This window comes from Hyaena hyaena, unplaced genomic scaffold, assembly GCF_003009895.1.
Source record: "Hyaena hyaena isolate Hyena2069 unplaced genomic scaffold, ASM300989v1 scaffold_34, whole genome shotgun sequence".
NCBI classification, from domain to species: Eukaryota; Metazoa; Chordata; class Mammalia; order Carnivora; family Hyaenidae; genus Hyaena; species Hyaena hyaena.
This window is the reverse complement of record NW_024080665.1, coordinates 2,489,923-2,513,046: the sequence shown is the minus strand read 5'-3', so window position 1 is coordinate 2,513,046 and position 23,124 is coordinate 2,489,923. Positions and strand designations below refer to the sequence as shown.

Here is a 23,124-nt window from a genome sequence, read left to right as displayed (position 1 = left end):
GCAGGCAGACAGAAGCCATGGCAACCTCAGAACCTGACCCAGCAAGTTAGAAATGGTGGGGGGGCGGGGGAGGGCCGTGTACCATCAACTGGAAACACCAAGGTGTGCGAGCGAGAGGGATGGGCACTCACCTAACCAGCCTCAGGGGAGTTGCCTCAGAAGCACAACTCTAGCGGCAGCCCAGGTCTATGCTGGGCAGGAAGCACCTCTGTAATCCCTTTTAGTTTCTAAAACCCGGTTCTCGTCCGGTAGCCCCCTGGGGACAGGAGGCAAGGAGTCCAGAAAACTCCCCAACAGTCACCCCAGAGGCTGGAACGCCTGCCTTGTTTCTCGTCGTGCCTAACTTTCCCAGCGCGCTGCGCGCCGCAGAGCGCTCTCGCTTCCTTTCTCCGCAGAGAGCTCAGAATGGCTGATCCCTTTTCCAGAAGTGCAATCAGAGGACTCGAGAAATGACCCCTTCAAAGGACTTACTGAGTTGGGACGTACTGGGATGCCTAGAGTAATCGAGCTGCAAAAACCCCTAGTGATGTCCGCCAGGCTCCCGGCTGAGACCTCAGCGGGACATCCCCTTGAGCCCTGGGGTCCTCCTCGGTCAAATCAGAGTGGTTGAGGGTCGCTGCCGCGCTTGCTGCGAGGGTTAGAAACCTGCCCTACCTGGGCCCCACGCGCCGCAGGTCCTCCGTAGGCTCGCAGTAGGCACGCTTATTAAAACACCGGCTACAGTTAATAAGTCCCCCCTTTGTAACTCGACGGGGTGCGAAGTCCTCCGTGCCGCCGGCGCCGCGGGTCCGTGGCGTCCGCGGGGACCCCGCCCCCGCCCCCCGCGCGCGGCCGGAGCCACCCGGTGGGGTTTCGGCGCGCTGACGTGGGCGGATCAAAGCTACTGCCCGCGCCTTATAAAGCAGTTTGGGCGGACCGCGCCGGAGACCGTGCGGCTGGAGAAGCAGAGCTCCGGCGAGCGGGCGGGCGCGGGCCCCGAGATCCCAGCGCAAGCCCCCAGCAGCCCGAGTCCGCTCTACAGTCCTCGCGGGACCCGAGCCGGCCGCCGTTCGCGGGGATCCCGGGCGTCCTGCGGCGGCCGCTTCGGGAAGAGGGCGCCCTCGCCGCCTGCCCGGCCCGGGGAGCGCTGGGGGCCGCTGGGGGCCGCGCTCGCCGCACCCCGGCCGGCGCGGACAGCAGGGTACTCAGTGCGTGCCCGGCGACCGCCCCAGGAGGTGAGCAGTGGCCGCGGGCAGCGCGCGGGGGCTCAGCGGGGACCTGCTAGGGCCGGGGCGTTCGAGTCCGAGGGGGACGGCGCGACCCCGTAGGGCACCGACTCCCGGGTAAGCACATCAAGCCCTCCTCCACACCTCCCCTCGGCGGGTCTCCGAGGAATCCCCTCGAGGAGCGCAGGGGCCTGCGGGCGCTGGCTCTCCCGGCGCGCATGCCGGAGGTGGGTTGTGCCGATTGTGCGGGCCGCTGCCAGCCTCTCCGGCCCCGTTCCCCGGGTTAGACCCTCTCTCTCCCAGTCGGAGCGCGAATGAGGTCATGCCCGAGCCATCCCGGGGGGGGGGGGGGGGGGAGACTTGGACAGCGAGGCAGGGCACAGGGTGTGTGTGGCAGGGCGCGAGAGGGTGGCCAAAGGCAGGGAACTACGGCAGCTCGGACCAAACTGGGGAGTAGGGGCGGACGCCTAGCTTGGAGACCGACTCCCAGAAGCGGCACGGGAGAGGGGAGAACCCGGATTTGTTTACAGACCTGAGCTCCAGGCTGGGGGGTGGGGAGGAGGAGAGTCCTGTCCCGGGACCGGAGGCACATCTGGAGCCGCCTCGAACATCTGGCTGAGCTCACGCACGAGCCCCACAACTCTCGCCTCCTGGTGCTGAGGTGCCTACACGGCCTCAGGATCCTTAGACTCTCGGGGTCTGGCTCCGGAGGGGTGCCGGGAGGTGCCCGGCGTACTCCCACCCCACCCTTCCCACTTCCAAAATAACCCGTCTCGCGGGTAACCCGGCGCATCTTCCGCAGCCGAGCAGACAGATTTTGCAAGACTCGCGGCTGGGGTCAAACCTGGGTTGCGGGCCCGGCCTAGCTCCGCGTCGCAGGTAATCTTGAGGCGGTCGCTCGGCGCCACCGCCTCGCAAGGTCGGCTCTGCCGGCTGCGCAGCCCGAGGCTTCAGGCCCGGCCCGCGCGGACCCGACGCCCGGCTTGGACCCTCGACCCCGAGCGCCGAGCCCGCTCCGGCCCAGTGCGGGCTCATCGCGGTGAGGGAGGCCCGGCGTGGCCCGGCCGGCTTGGCTCAGAGCGGCGGCCGCCCTGGCAGCGGCGCTTGCAAGGACTTCCAGAGCTCAAGCCCTATAACCACCTGTTGGAGGCCGATTGCGGCTACGGAGCTCACGGTGTGGGAGACCACCTCTCTCGTGCTCTGCTAGCGGGGTAGCTTGGCCCTTAACGCCAGCGCGGGGGCCAAGGGACAGCCTGTCTCTCCCGAAGACACTGCGCTTTGACGCGGGCCCACTACGCTCCAGGCCCCAGGGGAGGCTCCGCTCTGGGCCTGGAACGAGGAGTCGAGCAGTTCCGGGCTGACCGCGACAAGTGGATGTCTTATAGAACAGCCAGCACCGAGAGGGCACTTACTCTACGCCTCATCCCATCTCCAGACGAGGACACCGGGGCCCAGGAAGAGGAGGGGACCTGCCCAAAGTCCCCCCGCGCGGGAGGCGGCAGCGGATCCCACCTCGAACCCCGGCGTAGCGCCCCCTGGCGGGCCGGGGGCTCCGCGAGGCGAGTGTGCCCTGACCCACGGGGTGCAGGCTGAGGGTGACCCAGTAGCCGGAGCCTCTGTCCCGGACGTTCTTACGCGGGACAGGAATAATCCGTCAGGACTCAGAGACCAGACCAGGCGCTGCCTCTCCCACCAAACGTACTGGGGCAATGGAGCGAGAAGGCCGGAACCACCCGGGCCTCTCAGAAAGGGTCTGGAGTAGCTGTAAGCCTGGGTCCCCGTTTGAGCTGCGACCTGGGCAGCCCCTCCTCTCTCTGGGCAAGTTGAGCTGGACATGCATCTCCCGCTGTGAGTCTGCACTCTCCTCCGTCCGCGTGCAGCCCCTTCCTCCTCCCCACTCTGGAATGCTGGGCGCCTGGTGGTGTGTGTGTGTGAGTGTGTGTGTGAGTGTGTGTGTGTGGAGAGTGCACACTTCGGGACGAAGTGGGGGAAAAAAGAGACAGTGACTGAAGTTTTCATCGTCTCCTCTCCCCCCATGTCCAGCCTGTATACTTCTCATTCTCAAGAGTGTGGTAAACTTTCACGGTCAGTAAGACAAAGGGCTTGGATGCAGGCTGGGTGGGAGGAGGGGGCTCAGTTACACTGAGAACCCCGCTGAGACCGCTAGCCTCGGACTCGGCACGTTTGTAGTGAGCGCCTCCGACTTAGGCGCCTAGCGGGAGACTGCGAAGGAGGAAAAAGACACGTAGTTCAGGGCTTTCTTCCTGCTTTCTTCTGGGTTCCGCCGCGAGGCTCCAGGGAACAGTGCGGTTTCAAATCTATTTCGTGTGCCTAAGGCACACACGTAGACGCACACACTCTACAGGTATTCGTCACAGTGTAAACTCAGGCAGAGGGGAGCTCAGAGGACCGCAGGCTCCTGGGAGGCTTGAAAGACTTCAGGAGATGCGCGGTCAAGTCCAGTCCCTTGTTTTCTGAAGGGGAACTGAGCCTGGGGATGGTGGAGGGCTCTCCCAAGCTCACACAGCCAGAGGAGAACGCCCCCTTCCTTCTCAAGCGCCCCTTGTAAGGCGGGTGCCTCTTTTTTCCAATTCCCCAAGCCCTTTAGAAAGGAATCTCTTTGTCTTTCCTCCTCCCCAGGGGAGAGGGGCTGGGGCTGCTTTTGTCTCCGAGAGAATGCCAGGTGTTGGTAAATTTGGAGAAGTTGGGAAGGGAGTTAATGAGGTGAGGATGAAGAGAAGGAAGACCGAGAGAGAGAGAGAGAGAGAGAGAGAGAGAGAGAGAGAGAGAGAGAGATGGAGATGGAGAAGAAAAGAAAAAAAAGCCCCGAGGAGCGGCCCTGATACCTGCGGGCGGGGTAGCGGTTGCTCCGCGGCGCCAGGACGCCTCCTCGTGGCCAGAGGCGGCATCACGCCGGCCCGGTGAGCTCCACTGCTTAGCGTCCGAGGTTTGTTCCAAGGTCTGTGTTGTTACTGGAAAACCTTTCCTAGAGCCTGATCTGAACACTGTCATCTGCTGTGTTGTCAAGCCTTAGGGATGCTTGGGTGAGTGCACTTGGCCTGGAGCCTTGAAAGTTGAGAGTGAGACCCCCTCCCCTCCCCCCCCCCCCCAAGGCCAGGTGATGGTATCAAGAATCACCACCTTGCCTTGGGCCTGGGCACCGCCCGACACTCCAAAGGGGCCGCTAGACGCTGACTTGGAGACTTGGGAACCACTGTACAAAGACCTTTGCCATTTCATTTCTCATCCTCCCCTTCACCGATACCCATGGTAAGCCCGCGTTTCCTGGTCTTCTGACCATTCGCCAACTCACGGGCCATCTGGCCAGACGTGGGAATAGCACGCGGGGCACGGACCTGCCGCTGACTCGGGGTGAACAACGCCGTCTCCACCTCCCCCGGGCCGCAGATTCCTCATCTGTGAGATGGGGGCAGTGGTGGTACCTGTCTTGCAGGGTTGCTGGGAGGCCCAAATGCAATCGTGTTAGGTGAACTTTCTTTATCAAGGCGAATTGTGTCTGAATCCCAGTTGTGTCCCTAGTTTACGGGGGAGGTAAACTGAGACCCAGCGGGAAAGGAGAATTGCCAAGCCCCTACGAACTAGTAATTAATATTTTGGAGATAACGCAGATTCTGGGCCTGGCGCCTCGGCCTCCGCGGTGACCCTTTTCCTCTTTTCCTTTCCGTCCCTCCCGGTCCGTGTGCCTCGGGGCTCCCTCTGCCTCGGTGTCTTTTCGCCTCGGTCTCTGACCACTTTCTCCCTCTCGCTGCCTCCGGTCCTGTCGCCCGCTTCCCTGCTGGTCTGCAGCCCGGGTCCCAGCGCTGGATGGACACGCCCTGGGCCGCGCTCGGGCGACACCTAATTTGAGCCAGACGCCGGCCGCGTCCCGGGCTGCGCAGGGCGGGAGGCGACGCCCGCAGCGCGCTCGGCCTCCCGGGGTCCGACCCCTCCTTTGTAATTTGAATAAAACCCCCCCCCCCCCCCCGCAGCCCCCGCCCTGCGCTCCGCCTTAACCCGCCGCCTTCGCTCTACCCGACTGCAGGCGGCGTGCTTGCAGGGCGATCGGCGGTGGCCGTACCCACGGCGGGACTTCGTGCGGCTCATCGAGGGTGCGACCCCCGAGCGCGCGTGCGGCGCGACCATGAGGGCGCGGCCGCGAGTCTGCGAGGCGCTGCTCTTCGCCCTGGCGCTCCAGACCGGCGTGTGCTACGGCATCAAATGGCTGTAAGTAGGGACACGGTGTCTATGCAATCGGGCTCTGGGACAGGCGGCTGGAGGTGGCGGCTAACGTTAAGGGGGACCCTGGGGATCCGGTGGGCGTGCCCAAGATCCAGGAGCTGAAGTTGGCTTGGCGGTCGTGGGCAAGTCACTCTTCTTAAGCCTCCCTTTCCTACTCTGTAAAATATCATTTTTGCCTTCCGGTGGGTTGTGAGGCAGGAGCGAGGCCGGGCGTGGAGAACGACAGAATTGCCTTGTCCTGTACAGCTGAGGGTTGTGTGAGCCTCCACGCGCAGATGGAAAAAGGCAGCATGGTCAAGGGCCCCAGTCAAGAGGGTCTGTGGCCTGCACGGGCGCCTGCTCCATATCATGTTTCCTCATCAGTCTCAGACCCTAGCTTAAGATTCTCAAACAGTACTAACCCCTCCACCTGGGTGACCTTGGGGTAAGTGTCACTCAACCTCTGGGAGCCTCAGTGCCCTCTGTCAAAGGAGGGTGAGAGTCCTCTACCTCACTCAGATCAGATGAGCAGCGGCTCACAAAAGAACTTCGTAAACTGTCAGAGGCTCTGCACATGTGAAGGGTATTCCTTTAGATAGAAATTATTAATGGCCGGTAGGTGGGAGAGGGAGGCTCTTTTGCATCCAGTAGAAGGGAGTGCCTGCTCTGTACAGGGCTGTGGGCGGTGCAGGGGTGGGAAGAGAGGAGTAAAACCCAGCCCCTTCCCGGAGGAGCTGCCCTCTGGGCTGGAAGAGATAAGCCCAGGCCGTAAATAACTCCAAGTGCCCTAGGAGTGACCAAGGTGGTGTTGTGGGGGCCCAGAGGAGGGGGGACCACTTGGGAGGTGGGCACATATTTGGGACCCCGGGGTGATTTTTCAGCAGTGGTGAGCCACGGTCGGGCTTGAGGAGTCTCTGGGAGTTTGGTGGGTGAGGGCAGGGGGGAGGAGGGCGCTTTGGGTGGAGGGACACCCTGAGTGGTGAGGACATCCAGGGCAGGACAGGTCTGGAGTTGGGGGGTGGGGAGGGAGCCATGCAGATAAGAGAGGCAGGGACAGATTATGGGGGCTGGGGAGGGGCTATGAGGAAGTTTCGTGGATTAGCTGCAAGACAGGGTGATAGTGGCTGGGCCGCCAGCAAACAGTCCTGAGGTCACTGGAGCTGCCCTTCCTGGGGCTGAGTTATCGATTAATTGGTGATTCAGGAGGGTAACCCCATCTTCTGGCATGTCTTGTTTGCAAGGAGAAGCATGGGCTTAGCAGCTCTTCCCTGCTGCTTCTGATTAGTTTTGTGAGACGTCAGCCACCTTCTACTGCCAGTACCTGGCACTGCGCCAGGTGGGAACCTCTGATCGGAGAGTCCAAGCCCTCCTCGCCTACCACACCATTTTACAGATAGGGCACCTGAGGTCCAGGGCATGGAAGGATTTGCCAGAGAGCACTAGAAGCAGAGGCAGAGAACTAGGCTTGCCCCGCGAGCGAGCATTTTGGGGACAGTGCTATCATTCCCGCGCCACAGTGAGAATGCTGAGGCCCCGACAAGTGTGTGACTTGCACAAGCCCCCAGGCTGGCAGGTGGCCGCGTGGGGCCTGGAATAGATGGCTGGCTAAGCCCAACATCCATGCTGTTCCCACTGCGTAGCCCAGGCTGCCACAAAAATGGATACAACTCGCTGTCTGCCTTCCAGAGACTCCTAGCCTCTTGGGGGAGAGGTACATGTACACATACAAAGTGGACTTTGGGCTGTGTCCTGGGAGAGGGCGTGTGGGAGCCCAGGGAAGGGGCCCTTAGTCCCATCTAAGGAAGGTGACTTTGGGCTGGTCTTCAAAGGACAGGTAGGATTTTGATGCCCAAGGACGGAGTGCAAAGCAGGCATCTAGGCAGGAGGAAGTAGCAGGGGCAGAAGCAGACAGGCAGGACGGTGCATGTGGGGAAACAGAGAAACCAAGAATCCTAGGAGCCTGTTCGTAAACCCCGGCCTCTGTTCTGAGAGCTTTAGCCACTTAATTTTGATAGTACTCCTGCGATACTCTTTTCACTAGCATTTTTTACAAATGGGGAATCTAAGGCACAGAGAGGTTCAGTAACCTAAGATCACACAGCTAGTTAACAGTGGCTGTGGGATCAGAATCCTGGGCAGATGGGCTCCATTCAGCCAACCCCCTTGATAGTGGTTAAACTTGCTGGAGCTAAAGATATAGGGAAGGCAAGAGTGGAGTTTAAGCAGTGTGTGTGTGTGTGTGTGTGTGTGTGTGTGTGGTCAAGCACTGTTCTAAGTGCTTTGTGTATATTGTTCACCCCCATTAAACAGAAAAAGAAAGGGAAGCACAAGGGTCTCTCACTCACAGGGTGTCACAGCAGCAGAGGCAGGATGTAGAGTTAGGCTGTCCGGTTCTGTGGCTTCTTGGTCTCAGGGAAGCCACAGAACGTCTGGGAATAGGGAAGTGTACAGTGGGGCGGGGAGGCTGCGGACTCAGCCAGGAGACTCAGCTGTCCTGGGGTTTGTCCCTGGGGGCCATGCTGCCCTGGGCTTTGGAAAGGGGGCTGAAGAGGAAAGGGGTATCTGACATAAGAACTGAAACCAGATGTGGCTTGGTGGCCCAGAATGTCTACCTGTCGGGGACCTGGGACTCAGCCTGAGCTTTGCAGGTTCACTAGCCTGGAGCCATGCCTCAGGCATATCAACTGCTTCAGCCTCTCTGAGTTTCAGTTTCCTCATCTCAAAAATGGGAGTGAAAGAGCCCAAGCCTGGGATCTGGGAGGCCTGGGTCCTAGCTTGGCTCTGCCTGATTGGCTGTGGACATGTCTGGGCAAGCCTTGCCCTTCTCCCCCTTAGTGACCCCACCTGCCCGACGAGATGGGGACACTGAGGCCCGGCAAGGCCCAGTGGTTCTGCTGAGTGGGGAGTGTCCCCAAGGTTGGGTGTAGCAACTGAGCTGGAGCTGAAACCCAGGTCTCTGCCTCCCCCCACCCCCCCAGCCACTCCCAGGAGGATCCTCGACTCCCAGATGACAGAGACCTCAGCCACCGCAGGGGGCACCCTCGGCACAGGCCTTGCTTCTGAACTCTGTTCCCTCCCGCCCTCTCTTCCACCCTCTCCCCCCATGGCCCCATCCCCAGATAAACCAAAATGTTTTCAATTAGGGGTCTGCTGCAGCGAGGCCAGACGGAGGAGAGGTCCAGCCGGGTGACTCCCCCACCTCCCACCATAATCCTTGATTACCTCCCCAAAGGGGACTTCGTTAGAAACGGTCATTACCACTAATTACCAGATGACCACATTGCCCTCCTCAGGAGTGGAATCCGCTGCCTCCTGCCTCCTGATCTCCCAGCCCGCAGGCCGCCGCTGGCCGCTCTGTGTGCAGCGCTCTCTCCAGCTGCTCCTGGCCCACCAAGATCTCCACACCGCTTCCTATCTGTCCTCCGCCCTCCGTGGCAGTCCGGGCCTCATCTGGGAGTGTCCTCACTGGGCTGTCCCTCATAGCACCTCCTCTCACCACCGGCTGGGGAGGCGGAGGCTTGGTGACTTCAGAACTGGACAGACTGATGCCCAGAGCGGCCCAGGTCCTCAGGCACCAGGAGCACAGAGCCCCCCTCCCTGGGAGCCGCGGCATCCGGCCTCAGGGGCTGCCAGTGCTGAGCTTCCCCAGGAAAGGCTGCGCCTACCTTCTCGGCTTCTCGGCTGGAGCAGGAGCCCAAGACTCAGAAGGCAGCCACACTGCTTGAGTCTCCACTGCATAACTCGTACTGTGCGGAGTATTTTCTTGCATGTAACAAATACAATCCTTCCCGTCGTGAAACCGCAGCCTGGCTCAGAGGGGAAGGAAGACAGTTGGGCAAGGTTGAAGGGCCGAGTGGGCTCAGGACAGGCTGAGGGTTGACAGCCCCCAGCCCGGTAGGGAGGGGAGCCGGGAAGGAGAGGCCTGTGGGAAGATGGCGTGGGGAGGAGACTGAGCGTCTGGGTGCCAGAGCACTTGTGTCCTCCTCTGCACAAGTGGGGAGGGGGGTGTATAATCTCCCAGGCTGCCCCCTTGGGGTGCTGGAAGGATGGTGAGGGGCAGGAAGCGAGAGGTTCTGCTGAGTGGGGAGTGTCGTGCCCACATGGGGTACTGTGTGCACAGTGTTTGCTGGGCACAGGCGGAGGGGCTGTACCAACCAAGATACCGGCTGCAGGGATGACATCTGCCTCTGTGTGGTCACACCTCACCCAGTGTGGGCTATAGGGATTCGGACCAGAGGTTCCCTGAGGTGTCCTGGCATAGACAGGCCTCAGTGGCTCAGAGGACCAGGGAGGGCCTGACGGCCCACTGTAGGTCAAGCAACCAGGCCTAAGGTCTGCATCCAGACACACCAGACATTTCTCTGCTCACAGTTTGGAGGACAGTGATGGACCAGGGGTAACAGTAAGGACAGACTGCCCAAGACACCCACAGTCGATCTCAGTCTGGCTTGTGCCACCCGGACCACAGACATCATCACGTCAGGCCATGCCCACTTGTCCTGGGTCGGCTTCCCAGGCCTCTGCTCCAGGAAGACTTCTGTCCTTTGGAGTTGTAGGATGGGCGGGGCATGGTGCAGTGAGAGGCAGGGGGAAACAGACTAACTTGTTGGGACTTAACGTAGCACCTGTAATCTGTCTCAGCCCCTCCAAGACCTCGAAGAGTTACCTTGCCCAAGGTTATATAGCGGGTAGAGGGCACTCTGGTCCAAGTTCACTGGGCAACAAGCAGAGGCCATCCCACTATGTATGGTCCAGATGCTTCACATGCATTATTGTACAGAAGTCTTGCCATCACCTCTTAACGTAGAAATTATCATTGTGGGGGCTCAGTCGGTCAGGCGACCAACTCCTGATTTTGGCTCAGATCATGATCTCACAGTTCGTGGGATCGAGTCTGCCTCAAGCTCTGCACTGACAATGCGGAGCCTGCTTGGGATTCTCTCTCCCCTTTTTCTGCCCCTCCCCGGCTTGCTCACTTTCTCTCTCTCAAAATAAATATATTTTTTTTTTAAAAAGAAATTATCATCTTGTCATAACGGATGAGGCCCACGAGGCCCAGAGAGGTTGGGTACCTTACCCATGTCACACAGCTGTGCTCTAAGCCTGGGCTCTTCCCTAGGCCAGCCCATGAGCTGGAACATTTGGGTCATTGCCTTGTAACTATTGAAAGGTCTGTGTGGGGGCGCCTGGGTGGCTTAGTCGGTTAAGCGTCCGACTTTCACTTAGGTCATGATCTCGCGGTTCGTGGGTTCAAGCCCTGCGTCGGGCTCTGTGCTGACTGCCAGCTCAGAGCCTGGAGCCTGTTTCAGAGTCTGCGTCTCCCTCTCTCTCTGACCCTCCCCTGCGCACACTGTCTCTCTCTCTCTCTCTCTCCTAGAAATAAATAAAAATATTAAAAAAAAAAAAAAAGAAAGGTCTGTGGGGCCATTACACTAGGGGCTCCTTGAGCAAAGGATCTGTGTCATGCTCATTATTAAATGAGTCCAGGAAGAGCTGGTGCTTAGTAAATTTTTCTTACACAAGTAGATCAAGTTCATTTATTCATTTAGGTACAAGAGTGAGGGGGAAGGCGTTTCTGGCATCAGGAAAAGCCTGGGCAAAGCATGGCTGCAGGGCAGTCCCTGTTAGAGAAGCCAGGAGTCTGGTATGGCCATATATCAAGGCACACCAGGGACAAAGAGAAGAGGCTGGAGGGCTGTGGGACCCGGTATAAGGCAGCCCTTGGCCTTGACTAAGTGGGTGCAGGTAGGAAGAGACTGGCAAGGCATTGATTGTAGGAACTTTCCCTACTAGGCACTGATGGGCTGTGTCGGCCCTGGGCAGAACACGAGAGGCTCACTGAGCTACTCGCCCAGGTAATGCCGAGAAGTTGCTGGGCTAGGAGAGGCCAAGTGACTTGCTCAAGGTCCCAAGGGGAAGGACACAGCCAGGAGTCTGCTGTGGCCTGTGCTGCTTTAGCAAGATACTACCTCCCTTAGGATTTCAGGCCAGGGGTTCCGGATCTTGGCCTCAACCAGGTCTCAGCCCTGACCCTGGGTCAAGACCGTGGGGCTTGCAGCAAGCAGGGGCCATGACACTGTGGCTGCAGATTGGCCCGTCCTTGTGCCCGGCTCCTCCCAAGCCTCCGCTGGGCTGCTGATGGCCAGCTGGCCCTGGGATAGGGGATAAGTCTATGCAGAACCCTTTGAGGCTCTTGGGGTCCCTCTACCCTGCGCTTCAATGAGGTGCTGCCTGATGCAGCCTGGGACAGATGTGGGTCCAGCATCTTGGTCCTAGAGCCTTGCAATCCCAGTGCCTAGAGCCAGGATCTGGGAGGCTCTTCAGTCCTATACCATCACCAGGTTCAGAGGCAGCCCCAGGCCAGCATTTCCCAAAGCATGGATGAGGTCAGTGCCTCTCAGACAAAGGGCTTTGTGCTTAGCAAGACTCCAGAGTTAAACAAAACCAAGCCTATTGTTTTGCTGTGGGACTTCTCAGGGCCTTTAAAATACAAACGTGCATTAATTACTCTCCAAAGGGGGACACAGCAGATCATGTTCCTCAAACGTGCTTAATTATGGATCCCTTTATTCAGTGTCTCACTGGAATACATTCTGGGAAATATAGTTTACAGGTACAGACACTGCAGCCCAGAAAGGGACAGTGATTATTCGAAGGGCACACAGCAAGTTAATGGCTACGTCCAATTTATGGCAACGTTGAGTGGCTCTTTTATCCTTTAATAAATCCCAAGCATGTGTGTGGGATTTTACAGCCTAATAAATAGCTTCATAATTCAATGAAGCAATGTCTGGTAAGCTCCTAACTCACACTGTGCTTCTAGTAAGCGCTCAATTAATAGTATGTATTATAATGATGGTGATCGTAATCATCTAGCACTGAGCGCCGTGTCTGGCCCATATAGGTGCTCGGGGTTGAATGAATGTTCCATAAAGAGTGATAATTCACAGCCATGTGAGAGCTAACAGTGGGGGTGCATGCTCTGTGGGCTATAAAACTGTTTATTGTTAGAATAATTGTAGTAAAGTGTAGGTAGAATGGAGGTTACAATCCCACATTATGAATGAGGGCCTGGCCCCGAGAGGGACAGCGACGTGCCCAAGGTCACAGGGAGCGGAAGGGGGAGCCATTGCTCTGCTGGGGCTGGGTTTTCCAAACTCCTTCCAGCAAAGGCCCCCCGAACCCATTGGGCAATGGCTGGGACCAGTAGGGCAGGCGTAGGCAACGGGGCCCCTCACGCTCTGTCTTTCCTTCCTTCCCTCGGTCGTGGCCCTTCGGCGGTGTGCAGGGCGCTGTCCAAGACCCCGGTGGCCCTGGCGCTGAACCAGACGCAGCACTGCAAGCAGCTGGAGGGGCTGGTGTCTGCGCAGGTGCAGCTGTGCCGCAGCAACCTGGAGCTCATGCACACCGTCGTGTACGCCGCCCGTGAGGTCATGAAGGCCTGCCGCCGGGCCTTCGCGGACATGCGCTGGAACTGCTCCTCCATCGAGCTTGCCCCCAACTACCTGCTTGACCTGGAGAGAGGTAGGGGGCCGGCGGGGGCTGCTGGGGCCCACGGAATGCGTGCAGGTGGGAACGGACGAATTCAGGCATAAATATATGTGTGTTTACATAGCTGGGTGAATTCACGGATGGATGGATGGATGTTGATGGCTGGGTGATGGGTGGGTGAGTGAATAGGTGGGTGATGGATGGATACACAGAAGAATACAGACATGGATGGGCAGGGGGATGAATTAATCACAGATACGGGTATACGGGCGTGAACTGATGAATGAATAAACCTATAGCGAGTGAATATACGAGTTGCAGGGGAGCCTGAAACGGTAGTGCAAATGCCTGTGTGCCGAATGCATAAAGGGAAGGATGAACGAGGCCAAGGAGGCTCTTGGGAGGGGAGTACGTGACAAGAAGACAGGAAAGCCACCACCGGGCAGACAGGTTTGCCACAAGGGGCTTCCAGACCGAGGTGACTGAAGATGCAGTGAGGTGCACACAGTGATACAGGAGCTCCACTTTCCCAAGCAGGCAGCTTGCAGGGCGGACTTGGAGGTCCTGCGTATAGTAAAGATCCTCTTGAAGGCCAAAGGTGCCCCCAGGCATCTAATCCCCATTCACCCCCCCCCCCCCCCCCCCCCCCCCCCCCCCCCCCCCGCCCCCNCCCCCCCCCCCCCCCCCCCCCCCCCCCCCGCCCTCGCACGTGACAAAGCTTCCTTCCTTCCCGAATGATGGGAACCCCAGAGCGAGCCTGTGAGGTAGGTATTATCATTCCCATTCTACAGTTAAGGAAACCGAGAGAAGGAGGGGTGACTTGCGTGCCCCTGAAGCTAGGACCCACCCCAGCAGAGGCACACTGGGCTCCGTGTTAGCTTTCCCAGGCTGCTGTGACAAGGTCCCCCAGATGGGACTTCAGACAATGACACTGTATCGTCCCAGAGTTCTGGAGGCTGGAGGCCTGAGACGAAGGTACCTGCAGGGCTGTGCTCCCAGCGACGGCCCCGGGGAGGATTCTTCCTTGCCCCTTCCTTGCTTTCGGTGACTGTCCCCAGCCTCGGTGTTCCTTGGCTTGTAGATACTTCCCTCCTCACCTCTGTGACTCTGTGTCCAGAACTCCCACCATCCTGTAAGGATACCAGTCACTGGGTTAGGGCCCGCCCTGACCCCGTGTGACCTCATCTGAGTTCCATCACACCTGCAAAGCCCATGTTTCTAAATCAGGTCATGTTCACAGGTACGAGGGGCCAGGACTTGACTATAACTTTTTTTTGGGGGGGGGGGGCACGTTTCAACCTGCAGCAGGCTCTTGGCACACTCATCTGTTCCTCAGGTTGTGAGTCCTTTGAGGAGTAGCCCCTAACCCTGAGGGTAGGGATGAAGGGGGAGGTCCGGAACGGTGAGTGTGTGGGGGCAAGGGTGGCTGTGTGTGGGTGTGTGGGCTTTGTCGGCCTCTGGGAATGGTGGTGAGTTTGTGATGAGTGCACAAGTCAGCTGGTGTGTGCGTGGGAGAACGGACCGGTGACAGATTAAAGTCCCTGGTGCTGTCCTCTACCTGGTTGCAGCCCCTGTCCCCGGCTGGCCCCACAGAGGCAGGCATGGGCCCAGGAGGAGGCCCTCGGGCCCGAGTGGGGTCCTGTCCCCCGTCCCCCACCCCCCTGACCAAGCACCTCCCCACAGGGACCCGGGAGTCAGCCTTCGTGTATGCGCTGTCGGCGGCCGCCATCAGCCATGCCATCGCCCGGGCCTGCACCTCCGGCGACCTGCCCGGCTGCTCCTGCGGCCCTGTCCCAGGTGAGCCACCCGGGCCCGGGAACCGCTGGGGAGGATGTGCGGACAACCTCAGCTACGGGCTCCTCATGGGGGCCAAGTTTTCCGATGCTCCTATGAAGGTGAAAAAAACAGGATCCCAAGCCAATAAACTGATGCGTCTACACAACAGTGAAGTGGGGAGACAGGTAACCACCCACCCCACCCACCCCAGATGGTTGTGCTTATGCCAGTTGGCCAGGAAAGGGCCACCCAGTGTGCCCTGATGGGGGAGGGGGGACGGGCCCTGATCCACCCGCATTGAGTGCTCCCAGCTCCCCCCCGCCCAGCTCTCTCTCCCCTCTCCAGCCACTGGGGCTTGCCTGGCTCCTCCTCTTCTAGGGGGTCCACCTGGGTTTGAGTTGAGAACATTGGCGGAGCAGAAGGGACACTGAGCTAGGAGTCAGGAGCTCTGCGTTCTCACCGTGGCTCTGGCGCAAGACTAGCTGTGTGACATTGGGCAAGTCACTTCCTGTCTGGGCTCAGTTGTTTCTATCTATAAAATGGGCTGGGTCGGTGCTCTTTAGTCCCCATCGGCTGTTTGCCTCAGGCTCCTCCTGTGGGCTGGGGATGGGAGGAGACGTGGGGAGGGCCATGGGGCCAGAAACTTATCCTAACGGGTAGTCTCCTTGGATCTAACAGGGACTTGTGCCCAGGTCCAAAACTCAGTTTCCCCTCACCATCTGTTACTGTCGGTGTTTCATTAATGCCTCACCTCATTCCACAGAAGGTTGAGGTAAATGCATGAGTGAATGAAGGGACCTTTTTATTTTTTGAAAATTAAAAAAAAGAAAACTTTATACCAACCCAAGTGCCAGGCATTGTGGTGGTGCTTGGTGCACTTTCTCTCCCGGAGTCCACACCACACCCCTCGGGAGGTGCACCTACCCCCTTGCACACAGGGAGCCTGAAGGGTGGAGAGTCGGGTGCCGATGGCATCTCATGGCCTTCTCCCTGCAGTCCCATCACGCCCATTACACAAAGGCAGCAAGTGAGGCAGAAAGAGCTTAGGTGGCTTGGCTAAGGACACAGGGTCGACGGAGCCCAGGTCTATGGGACTCCAAGTCCAGAGGTCTCTACATCCTCACCTTCCTCTCTCATTGGTCTCCCTTATATAAAGATTCTAGGGTGTCCAGGCCATGTTTGGACAGTTGAGGAAACTGAGACCAAGAGACATGACAGACTCGTAGCAGAGCCTGGCCAGGGACCCAGGGCTCCTGTCTCCCACCCCTGTGGGCCTGCCTCCATCCTCGGGAACCCAGCTTCACTCCTGCTCCCTGCCTGGCCAGAGCCTTGTGCACCCAGGAGACAACCATCTGCTCCCTCAGGGCAGTGGGGACGGGTTACTCAGCCTCACTGGGCCCATCCATGGCGCCCTGATGCAAAGGAGCTGGGCTCCCTGGGACCATGTGCAAAAGGATGCCATCCCCTCTCCCGGTCACAGGGCTCGTGTGTTTAGCATATTTACCACCGGCACACAGTGGGCACCAGGAGGCTCTGGGCCCCTTCCCGCCCATCTGAGCCGAGGCACTAAACATACTTGGCTTTTCCTTATGACTCAAAAGTGCCTCGATGCCCTTGGGAGGTTGAACGTGCCCTACAGTTTTCAACTCATCCTTGTGCTCTTCACAGGCTTTGCTGAGCCAAGTCCAGATTTTAGACCCAGTGGCACTGGACTAGCTGTGTGACCTTGGGCAAGTCACTTCCTGTTGCTCATTGCCCACCTCCTGGCACTGATGAAGGAGAAGGAGCCCTGGGACCTTGGCCAGCTCCCGCACTAACTCACTGAATGGTCTGGGACAAGTCTCTGCCTTCTCCGTGCCTCAGTTTCCCCATATGTTGAGTGCTGGGGTTGGCCCAGGGGACCCATAAGTCTTGCAGCTCTGCATAGGGCAGGCAGGAGGGCTGGCCTGGGCAGAGGGACCCGCTAGTTCCCCAAACCCTTTCACAGGCCTCCTCTCTTTGCATCCTTGCACCCACTCTGCAAGGCAGGGATGACGTGGGTGCTCTGCGTGTGTAAGATAGAGGTGCTAAACCGCATGCTTGCTGAACGTCACCAGGCAGTGGAGGGGAAAGGCCAGCCAGGCCAGGCAGGGTGCCCCTGTGCACTTACCTCCTGCCTCTTCTTACCGTCCCCTTCCCTCCCTGTCCCTCCCCCCGCCTTCCTTCCTCCTCTTTTCTCCCCCTTTTTTTCCAGCAAGCATTTAGGGAGCCCCAGTTTTGTACAAGAGAAAAGCATGGAGCAATGAAAAGGCATGGCTTTTGCAACGGCCCTCAGACCCGAGTTCACATCCCAGCTCCAGGATTTTCTAGCTGTGCAACCTTGAGCTTGGAACTTGGCCTCTCCGAGCCTTTCTTTGTTTCCTCTTTTTAAAGTGAGGAAACTAATAATACCTCCCATGAGGACCTGCTGTGGTGATGAAGCCATGTTATGTGTTAGAGCACTTGGCATCTGCCGCCCCTCAAATGCCACTCCCTTCCTGTCCCTCTCGGCTGCCCCCACGCTGGAGGGGGAGCTGAGAATCTAGGATGTTCCCCAGCTTTAGAGCCAAAAGCTCCCTCACTTGAGGGCCTAGAGCAGGCAATGACTCCCTGAGAGCACCCAGCATGTGGAGGGGTGGGGGCAGGGTCCCCGGACAGGCCAGGGAGGAGGCTCTGGCCGCCCAGCCCGACGCCCGCCCCTGCCCGCAGGCTCTGCGCGCCTCTCTGGAAATGAAGTGTAAGTGCCATGGGGTATCTGGCTCCTGCTCCATCCGCACCTGCTGGAAGGGGCTGCAGGAGCTGCGGGACGTGGCTGCCGACCTCAAGACCCGCTACCTGTCGGCCACCAAGGTGGTGCACCGGCCCATGGGCACCCGCAAGCACCTGGTGCCCAAGGACCTGGATATCAGGCCTGTGAAGGACTCGGAGCTCGTCTATCTGCAGAGCTCGCCCGACTTCTGCATGAAGAACGAGAAGGTGGGCTCCCACGGGACGCAAGACAGGTAAGGGCCCCCTGTCACCCTGGCTGGAAAGGGGCAGCTAGGCCGCACGTGCCCCACCCCAGAGCACGCGGCCTGGGCTCGGCCGGCATTTGGGGGAGTGTAGTCCCTGCCCGGCTGAGGGAGGTGGTCCCGGGAATGCCGAGCAGAGGTGCCAGGGTCCAGGGGGCCCCCAGCAGAGCTCCTGGGAGTGGCTGTTGTGTACCTTGGCCGGGCAGGGGCCCCTGGGGAGCGGAGGCTGGTGGGAGCCTGCTCCTTCTGCCTGGTGGGGGTGGGGGGATGGGGAGAGACCATGACCACACTGGGAGGCTGGCTGGGAAAGGAGCTGCCCCACCTAAGACGGGCCCTCGGTGTTTGTCAACTGAATACATGAAGGGTAAATAACACATAACCTGTTCACTGGAGGCACAAGGGGGCAGCAGCCAGCCCATGGCCACACAGCAAGTGTGCACGGAGCGGGGGCAGAACCGGGGCAACCGCTTTTCAGAAGGGCAGCAGGAGCGCGAGGTTGGCCTGCGTTGGGCGGACACAGTGCTCCCGTGTCCCCTGCTACGCACACACCCGCCTCCCAGGCCCCAGCTCTAGCCCCTGCCCCCATCCCCCAGTTTAGGAGCTGAGGCTGGGGTCCCTACAGCCGGTCCCATTGCTACTGCTGAAGCCGGCTTAGGACAGGAGAAAGAAAGGGGGCCGGGGCGAGGGCAGACCTAGTGTGTGCCAGGCGGGGCTGGTGAGGACTCAGGGCGGCAGCATTTCCCAGAGCCGTTCTGGCGGCAGTGGGTCCTGACACACTTTGAAAGGAGCAGTTCTGCAACCAAAGACGATGGGGAAATTCTCGCTGGTGGTTTGCAAGGCACGAGAACATTTTAAAGGCTCGGAGGAATCCCCCAGTAAAGAATCTGCCTAAGCCAACGTTTCCCAGAGGTGCTCAGCTGTGGAACTTTCTTATTAAGGAGCCCCTAATAGCATTCCACAAAATTGGTGTTCTGCGGGGTTAAAAGAATATTGAACCCGAGCGAGGGTGTCTGAGAACGTGTCTGGCACATAGTTGGTGCCCGGCCAGCATCTGCTTCCTCCGCAGCCCACGTTCCTGTCTCCAGGAGAAGGGGGGCTGGTTTGGGGGGCTCCGTCCTCACAGGCCAGGGCAGCAGGCTCCGTGGCGGGGCCTCAGCTCCCATCTGGAGGCCAGATTGAGGGGGTCGCGTGGAGTGAAGTTGGAGCCAGGTCAGGCCAGGGAGGCAGGAAGGAGCGAGAGTCTGGTCTGAGGCAGCCAGGGTGGGTGTGGTGAGGATGGGGTGGGGGTGGGGTGGGGGCAGAGGATTCTAGAGCCCAGAGAGGCTGGGGAAAGGCCAGAGCAAATAGAGGGTCTCCCTGGATCTGTGTGTGTGTGTGTGTGTGTGTCTGGGGGGGGACGGTCCCCACCCAGCCACCATGGCTTCTTAGCTGCGGGACCTTGAGAAGATCTCTCCACTCATCTGAGGCTCAGTCTCCTCCTCTGTACAGTGCACAGGGTTCCACACCCCTCAGAGGGCGGCCGGCAAGCTCCAGTCACGCTTACTGAGCGGGTCCCCTGTGCTAGGCGAGGTCAGTCCCATGGGAAGGGCTCATTAATGGCAGTCTCCCCTCCCCATCCCCCAGGCTGCCAGGTCTCTGCTTTCCCAGGGTCCCCACTCTGCCCCTCGGGCTTGCCCTGGAGCGACTGAGGAGGAGGCCCCATCCTGTAGCACCAGCTGCCTCCCCCCACGGGCCACCGGGTTTCCTGCCACTCTCAGCTTCCCGCCATTCCTCTGAGGATGGGCCTTTGCAGACAACCGTATGGGTCAGCGTTTTCTGCAGTAACAAAGAGCTCCGATATCTCTGTAGCTTACAACCACAGACGCCTTTCCCATCTATTTATTACATGAGGCTCTGGCAGGCACAGGGAGGGGCGAGGGACAAGTGGATGGACTGTGACAGAGAAAAGGCCAAGGGTGAGGGAAGCCCAGAGATGCCCTGACCCAGCCTGGACATCAAGGAAGGCTTCCTGGAGGAGGGGGAATGTGAGCTTTGCTAGGTTAGGGGATTCAGGAGTGCAAGGGGTTGGAGGAAATAAGCTTTGTTAACTGTAAGAAGCACGTGCATGGGTGGCACCTCTCTAGAGGCTGGCCCCCTAGCTAGGGGCAGTGCTCGGCGCTCCTCCTCAAGGCCAGTGTGGTGAACTGAGGCCTCATGGGCAGTGAGTATTCCAAACACTGGCCCTCTTGCCACATATTTCCCAGCAGCCCCTGCACTGATGAAGCCTGCTCTGGGCCCCTGGATCTTTCTCCAAGCCCCCCTCTCCCCAACTCCCTCTCTCAGGCACCGCTACGTACCTCAGCTGAATCTGGGGTTAGAGGCCAGGTTTCAAACATTGCATGTCGGGATCTAGAAATAAAAATGAAACCCTTCCTTCTTCCTACTACCCTTTGTCCAGAGGTGTTGTCCAGATGCCTCCAGGATAAGGCGGGGGGGGGGGGGATGGGGGGGCGGGGCGCTAATGGTGTTGAGTAACTAAACAAAGTCACCTTTGTTAAGTGGCTTGCCCTAAATCACACAGCCAGTAAGCAGCAGAGATGGGGTTTGAACCCTGGTCTGTCTGGCTCTGGGGCGTGTGTTCCTCCTGCTGTTCCTTTCTTCCTAGAGCCACTTGCAGCCCCCGTTTGCGGGTCACCGTCACCTCCTGACTCTCCCTTCAGGCGCTGCCTCCTTTCCACCTCATGGCCCCTTCCCAGCACAGGTCTCGGCCTCTCTTTCCAGCTGCTGCCCAGCCTCCTCCCTGGCCTCCCTACCTCCAGCCCCACCCCTTCCATCTGTTCTCACCTCTTTGGTGGGTTCAGGTCCTTTGCCTTTGCCCAGGCTGTTTGTTTTCTTTGCCCCCAACACCCTTTCCCTCCACCCCATCTTAGATTTCTGCTCGTCTTCTGTGATATGGCCTAGACCATCCCCTCCTCCTCCAGGAAGCCTTCCCAAACCACATGCTCACACCGTTTGATGCAGGACATGCTCGCTCCTCGTTCTGTGGCTTAGTTTCCCCATTGGGGAATATGAAGGTTGAATTTGGTCAGTTCTAGAACTCGCCCGTGTTGGACATCCTGGGATTCCTGGGTCCACATGGCTGTGGGGGCCCAGTTGGATATTGGGTTTTCCTAGGGGCCTTCACTGTCTTCTCCCACAGGAATGGGATTCAGAAAGAAACGCAGCCCCTGGAATCTGTGGGCTCTCTTGCCCTACGGGTGGGCGGAGCGAGTGAGAGATTTGGTTTCAGGACCCTACAGATGCCTGCGAGAACTCGAACGGGCTCGCTGAGCCTATCACCATCTGTAAAATGGGCACAATAATTCCACTGACCAAGGACCCCTGCATGCCTCCTAGAAGATAAAATCAGGGCGGAAGTGACTGGCACGCAGGGGCCAATGGTCGATAGGCCCTGCCTCTCTGTGAACAACGTGCCACATACTCACTTCGCCTGGCATCCGGTGCCGTTTTGTCTTTTCCAGAATTTATTAGGGGATTTTAAATGTAGAAATGACCTTGACATTTGTGGCAATATAATTAAAGATCAAATGTGAAGACAGGATTATTCGAGTGGTTGGAGGCTCCTTAAGTATTTAGAAGAAATAGAAAAAAGACACCCCCAAGAAAACGAACATGCCCATCATTTCTTGTTTTGATAAATGCCTATTAGAAATATAAGGAGAAGTGAGAAGTACCCTGAGGGAAGGGGATTACTTAAAATTCCCCAGAGGTCAAGCCACCTTCCAAGAGGGGCTGAGGGTGCAGCTGCGGGGTGGGGGGAGGCTGGGGGCCCCTGACTGGGAGCATATGCTCACCCACTGTCCCCTTCCCTCTCCCCCCCCCCCCCCCGCCCCCATGGCAGGCAGTGCAACAAGACATCCCACGGCAGTGACAGCTGCGACCTCATGTGCTGCGGACGCGGTTACAACCCCTACACAGACCGCGTGGTCGAGCGGTGCCACTGCAAATACCACTGGTGCTGCTACGTCACCTGCCGCAGGTGCGAGCGCACCGTGGAGCGCTACGTCTGCAAGTGAGCCCCGCCCACCCCGTGGGGACCCACGGAGGCCCAGCGAGGGGCCCGGAGACGCCCCGTGGAGTTTTGCTGGGGGATTCCAGATTCCAGGCGTGGGAGGTGGCTTGTGCTTTGCCTCCACTTGGAAACCGCCAGGAACAGAAGACCCGGCCACTCTGGAAGGAGGGCCAGGACATCAAAGGAAACCGACAAGATTAAAAATAACCTGGCAGCCAGAGCCTGGGAGTGCCCACTTGCTGCCTTCCAGGCTCGTGGAAGGAGCCAGGGGCATGGGTTTGGCAGGACTGGTGTGGACTTGACCTTTCTCAGCCAGAGACACCAGCCGCCTGGGAAGGGAGATCTGCCTGCTCTCCTCAGAATGTTCTGTAGGCCTAGTCCGTGCGGACCGCCCCCCCCCCCCCCCCCCCCCCCCCCCCCCCCCCCCGCAAGCCCACCCCGGGGTCTGAGCCTGCTAGGCGCACCACATGGAACCACTAGCTTGGGTTGTAAATGTTTTTTGTTTTGTTTTGTTTTGTTTTCTTCCTCTGGGATGTGGGAGCTACAGAAATATTTATAAAACATAGCTTTTTGTTTGGGGTGGCTCGCCTCAATTCCTCTTTATATATTTTATATATATATAAATAAATATATATAATGATCTCTATTTTAAATAAGCGTTTTGAACCATATGGCCCGGCCCTGGTTTGTAGCCTGCAGTTTGTAGCCTCCTCAAGTGAATTCAGAAGGTCCTGGGGCTGGCAGGGTGAACTCTCGGGTTTCCAGGCAAGGCGGCTTCCGATTGATGTCCCTAGCCCCCGGCTCTGGCCCTGATCTCCCCGAAAGATCTCTTGGTCAAGGGCGAGGACAGACGTCTTGAAACATAAACCCGGCTGGCAGAGTCTTTGTTCCTCTGGGACACATACGCAGGCGCGCGTGCATAGCCTGGCCGTGTCGTCAGACCTGCTAAGCTGGCTTCCAGAGAAAACCTACCCCGGGGAGCTGGGGACGCAGACCTCAGGGAGGTGGTGGCAGACCCAGGCTCCGGCCAGCCCTGGTGGGTGTGCTGTGTGACTGCAGGAGAGGCTTTCCCCCTCCCTGGGACTCAGTTTCCCCATTTGCAAACCGGGAGTGGTGGACCTCAAGACTGGTGGTTGGGAATCCCCCACCCCCACCTCTAGGCTCTGCCTGGGCCAGGCTGGCTGCAATGGACGTGGTGAGAAGCAGCCGGATTCCTGTTTTGTGGCAAAGACGGAGCTGTTGGGATTTATTCTCTCTATGGCTGTGGGATGTGGGGCAAGGAGGATCCGGAAGGATTCAAGCATTTGGCTGGGGGACCTGGAAGCCCTGAGGTGGGATGAAGAGAGAGGGCTCG

At 58.8% G+C, this 23,124-nt stretch overlaps 1 protein-coding gene across 3 annotated transcripts; it reads left to right on the top strand.

Moving 5' to 3' along the window:
• Positions 1-945: 945 nt before the first annotated feature.
• On the top strand, positions 946-22,416 carry WNT11 (Wnt family member 11). Of its 3 annotated transcripts, none has more exons than XM_039228687.1 (6): positions 946-1,214; positions 5,248-5,429; positions 12,712-12,947; positions 14,598-14,875; positions 17,418-17,710; positions 21,600-22,416. In XM_039228687.1, the coding sequence occupies exons 2-6, from the start codon at positions 5,347-5,349 to the stop codon at positions 21,772-21,774; spliced, it is 1,065 nt and encodes a 354-aa protein (XP_039084618.1). In that variant the 5' UTR covers positions 946-1,214; positions 5,248-5,346; the 3' UTR covers positions 21,775-22,416. The 3 variants fall into 3 exon arrangements, with proteins under 3 accessions (XP_039084618.1, XP_039084619.1, XP_039084620.1); XM_039228688.1 differs by lacking the exon at positions 946-1,214 and adding an exon at positions 2,702-3,053; XM_039228689.1 differs by lacking the exon at positions 946-1,214 and adding an exon at positions 4,207-4,249.
• Positions 22,417-23,124: the final 708 nt, after the last annotated feature.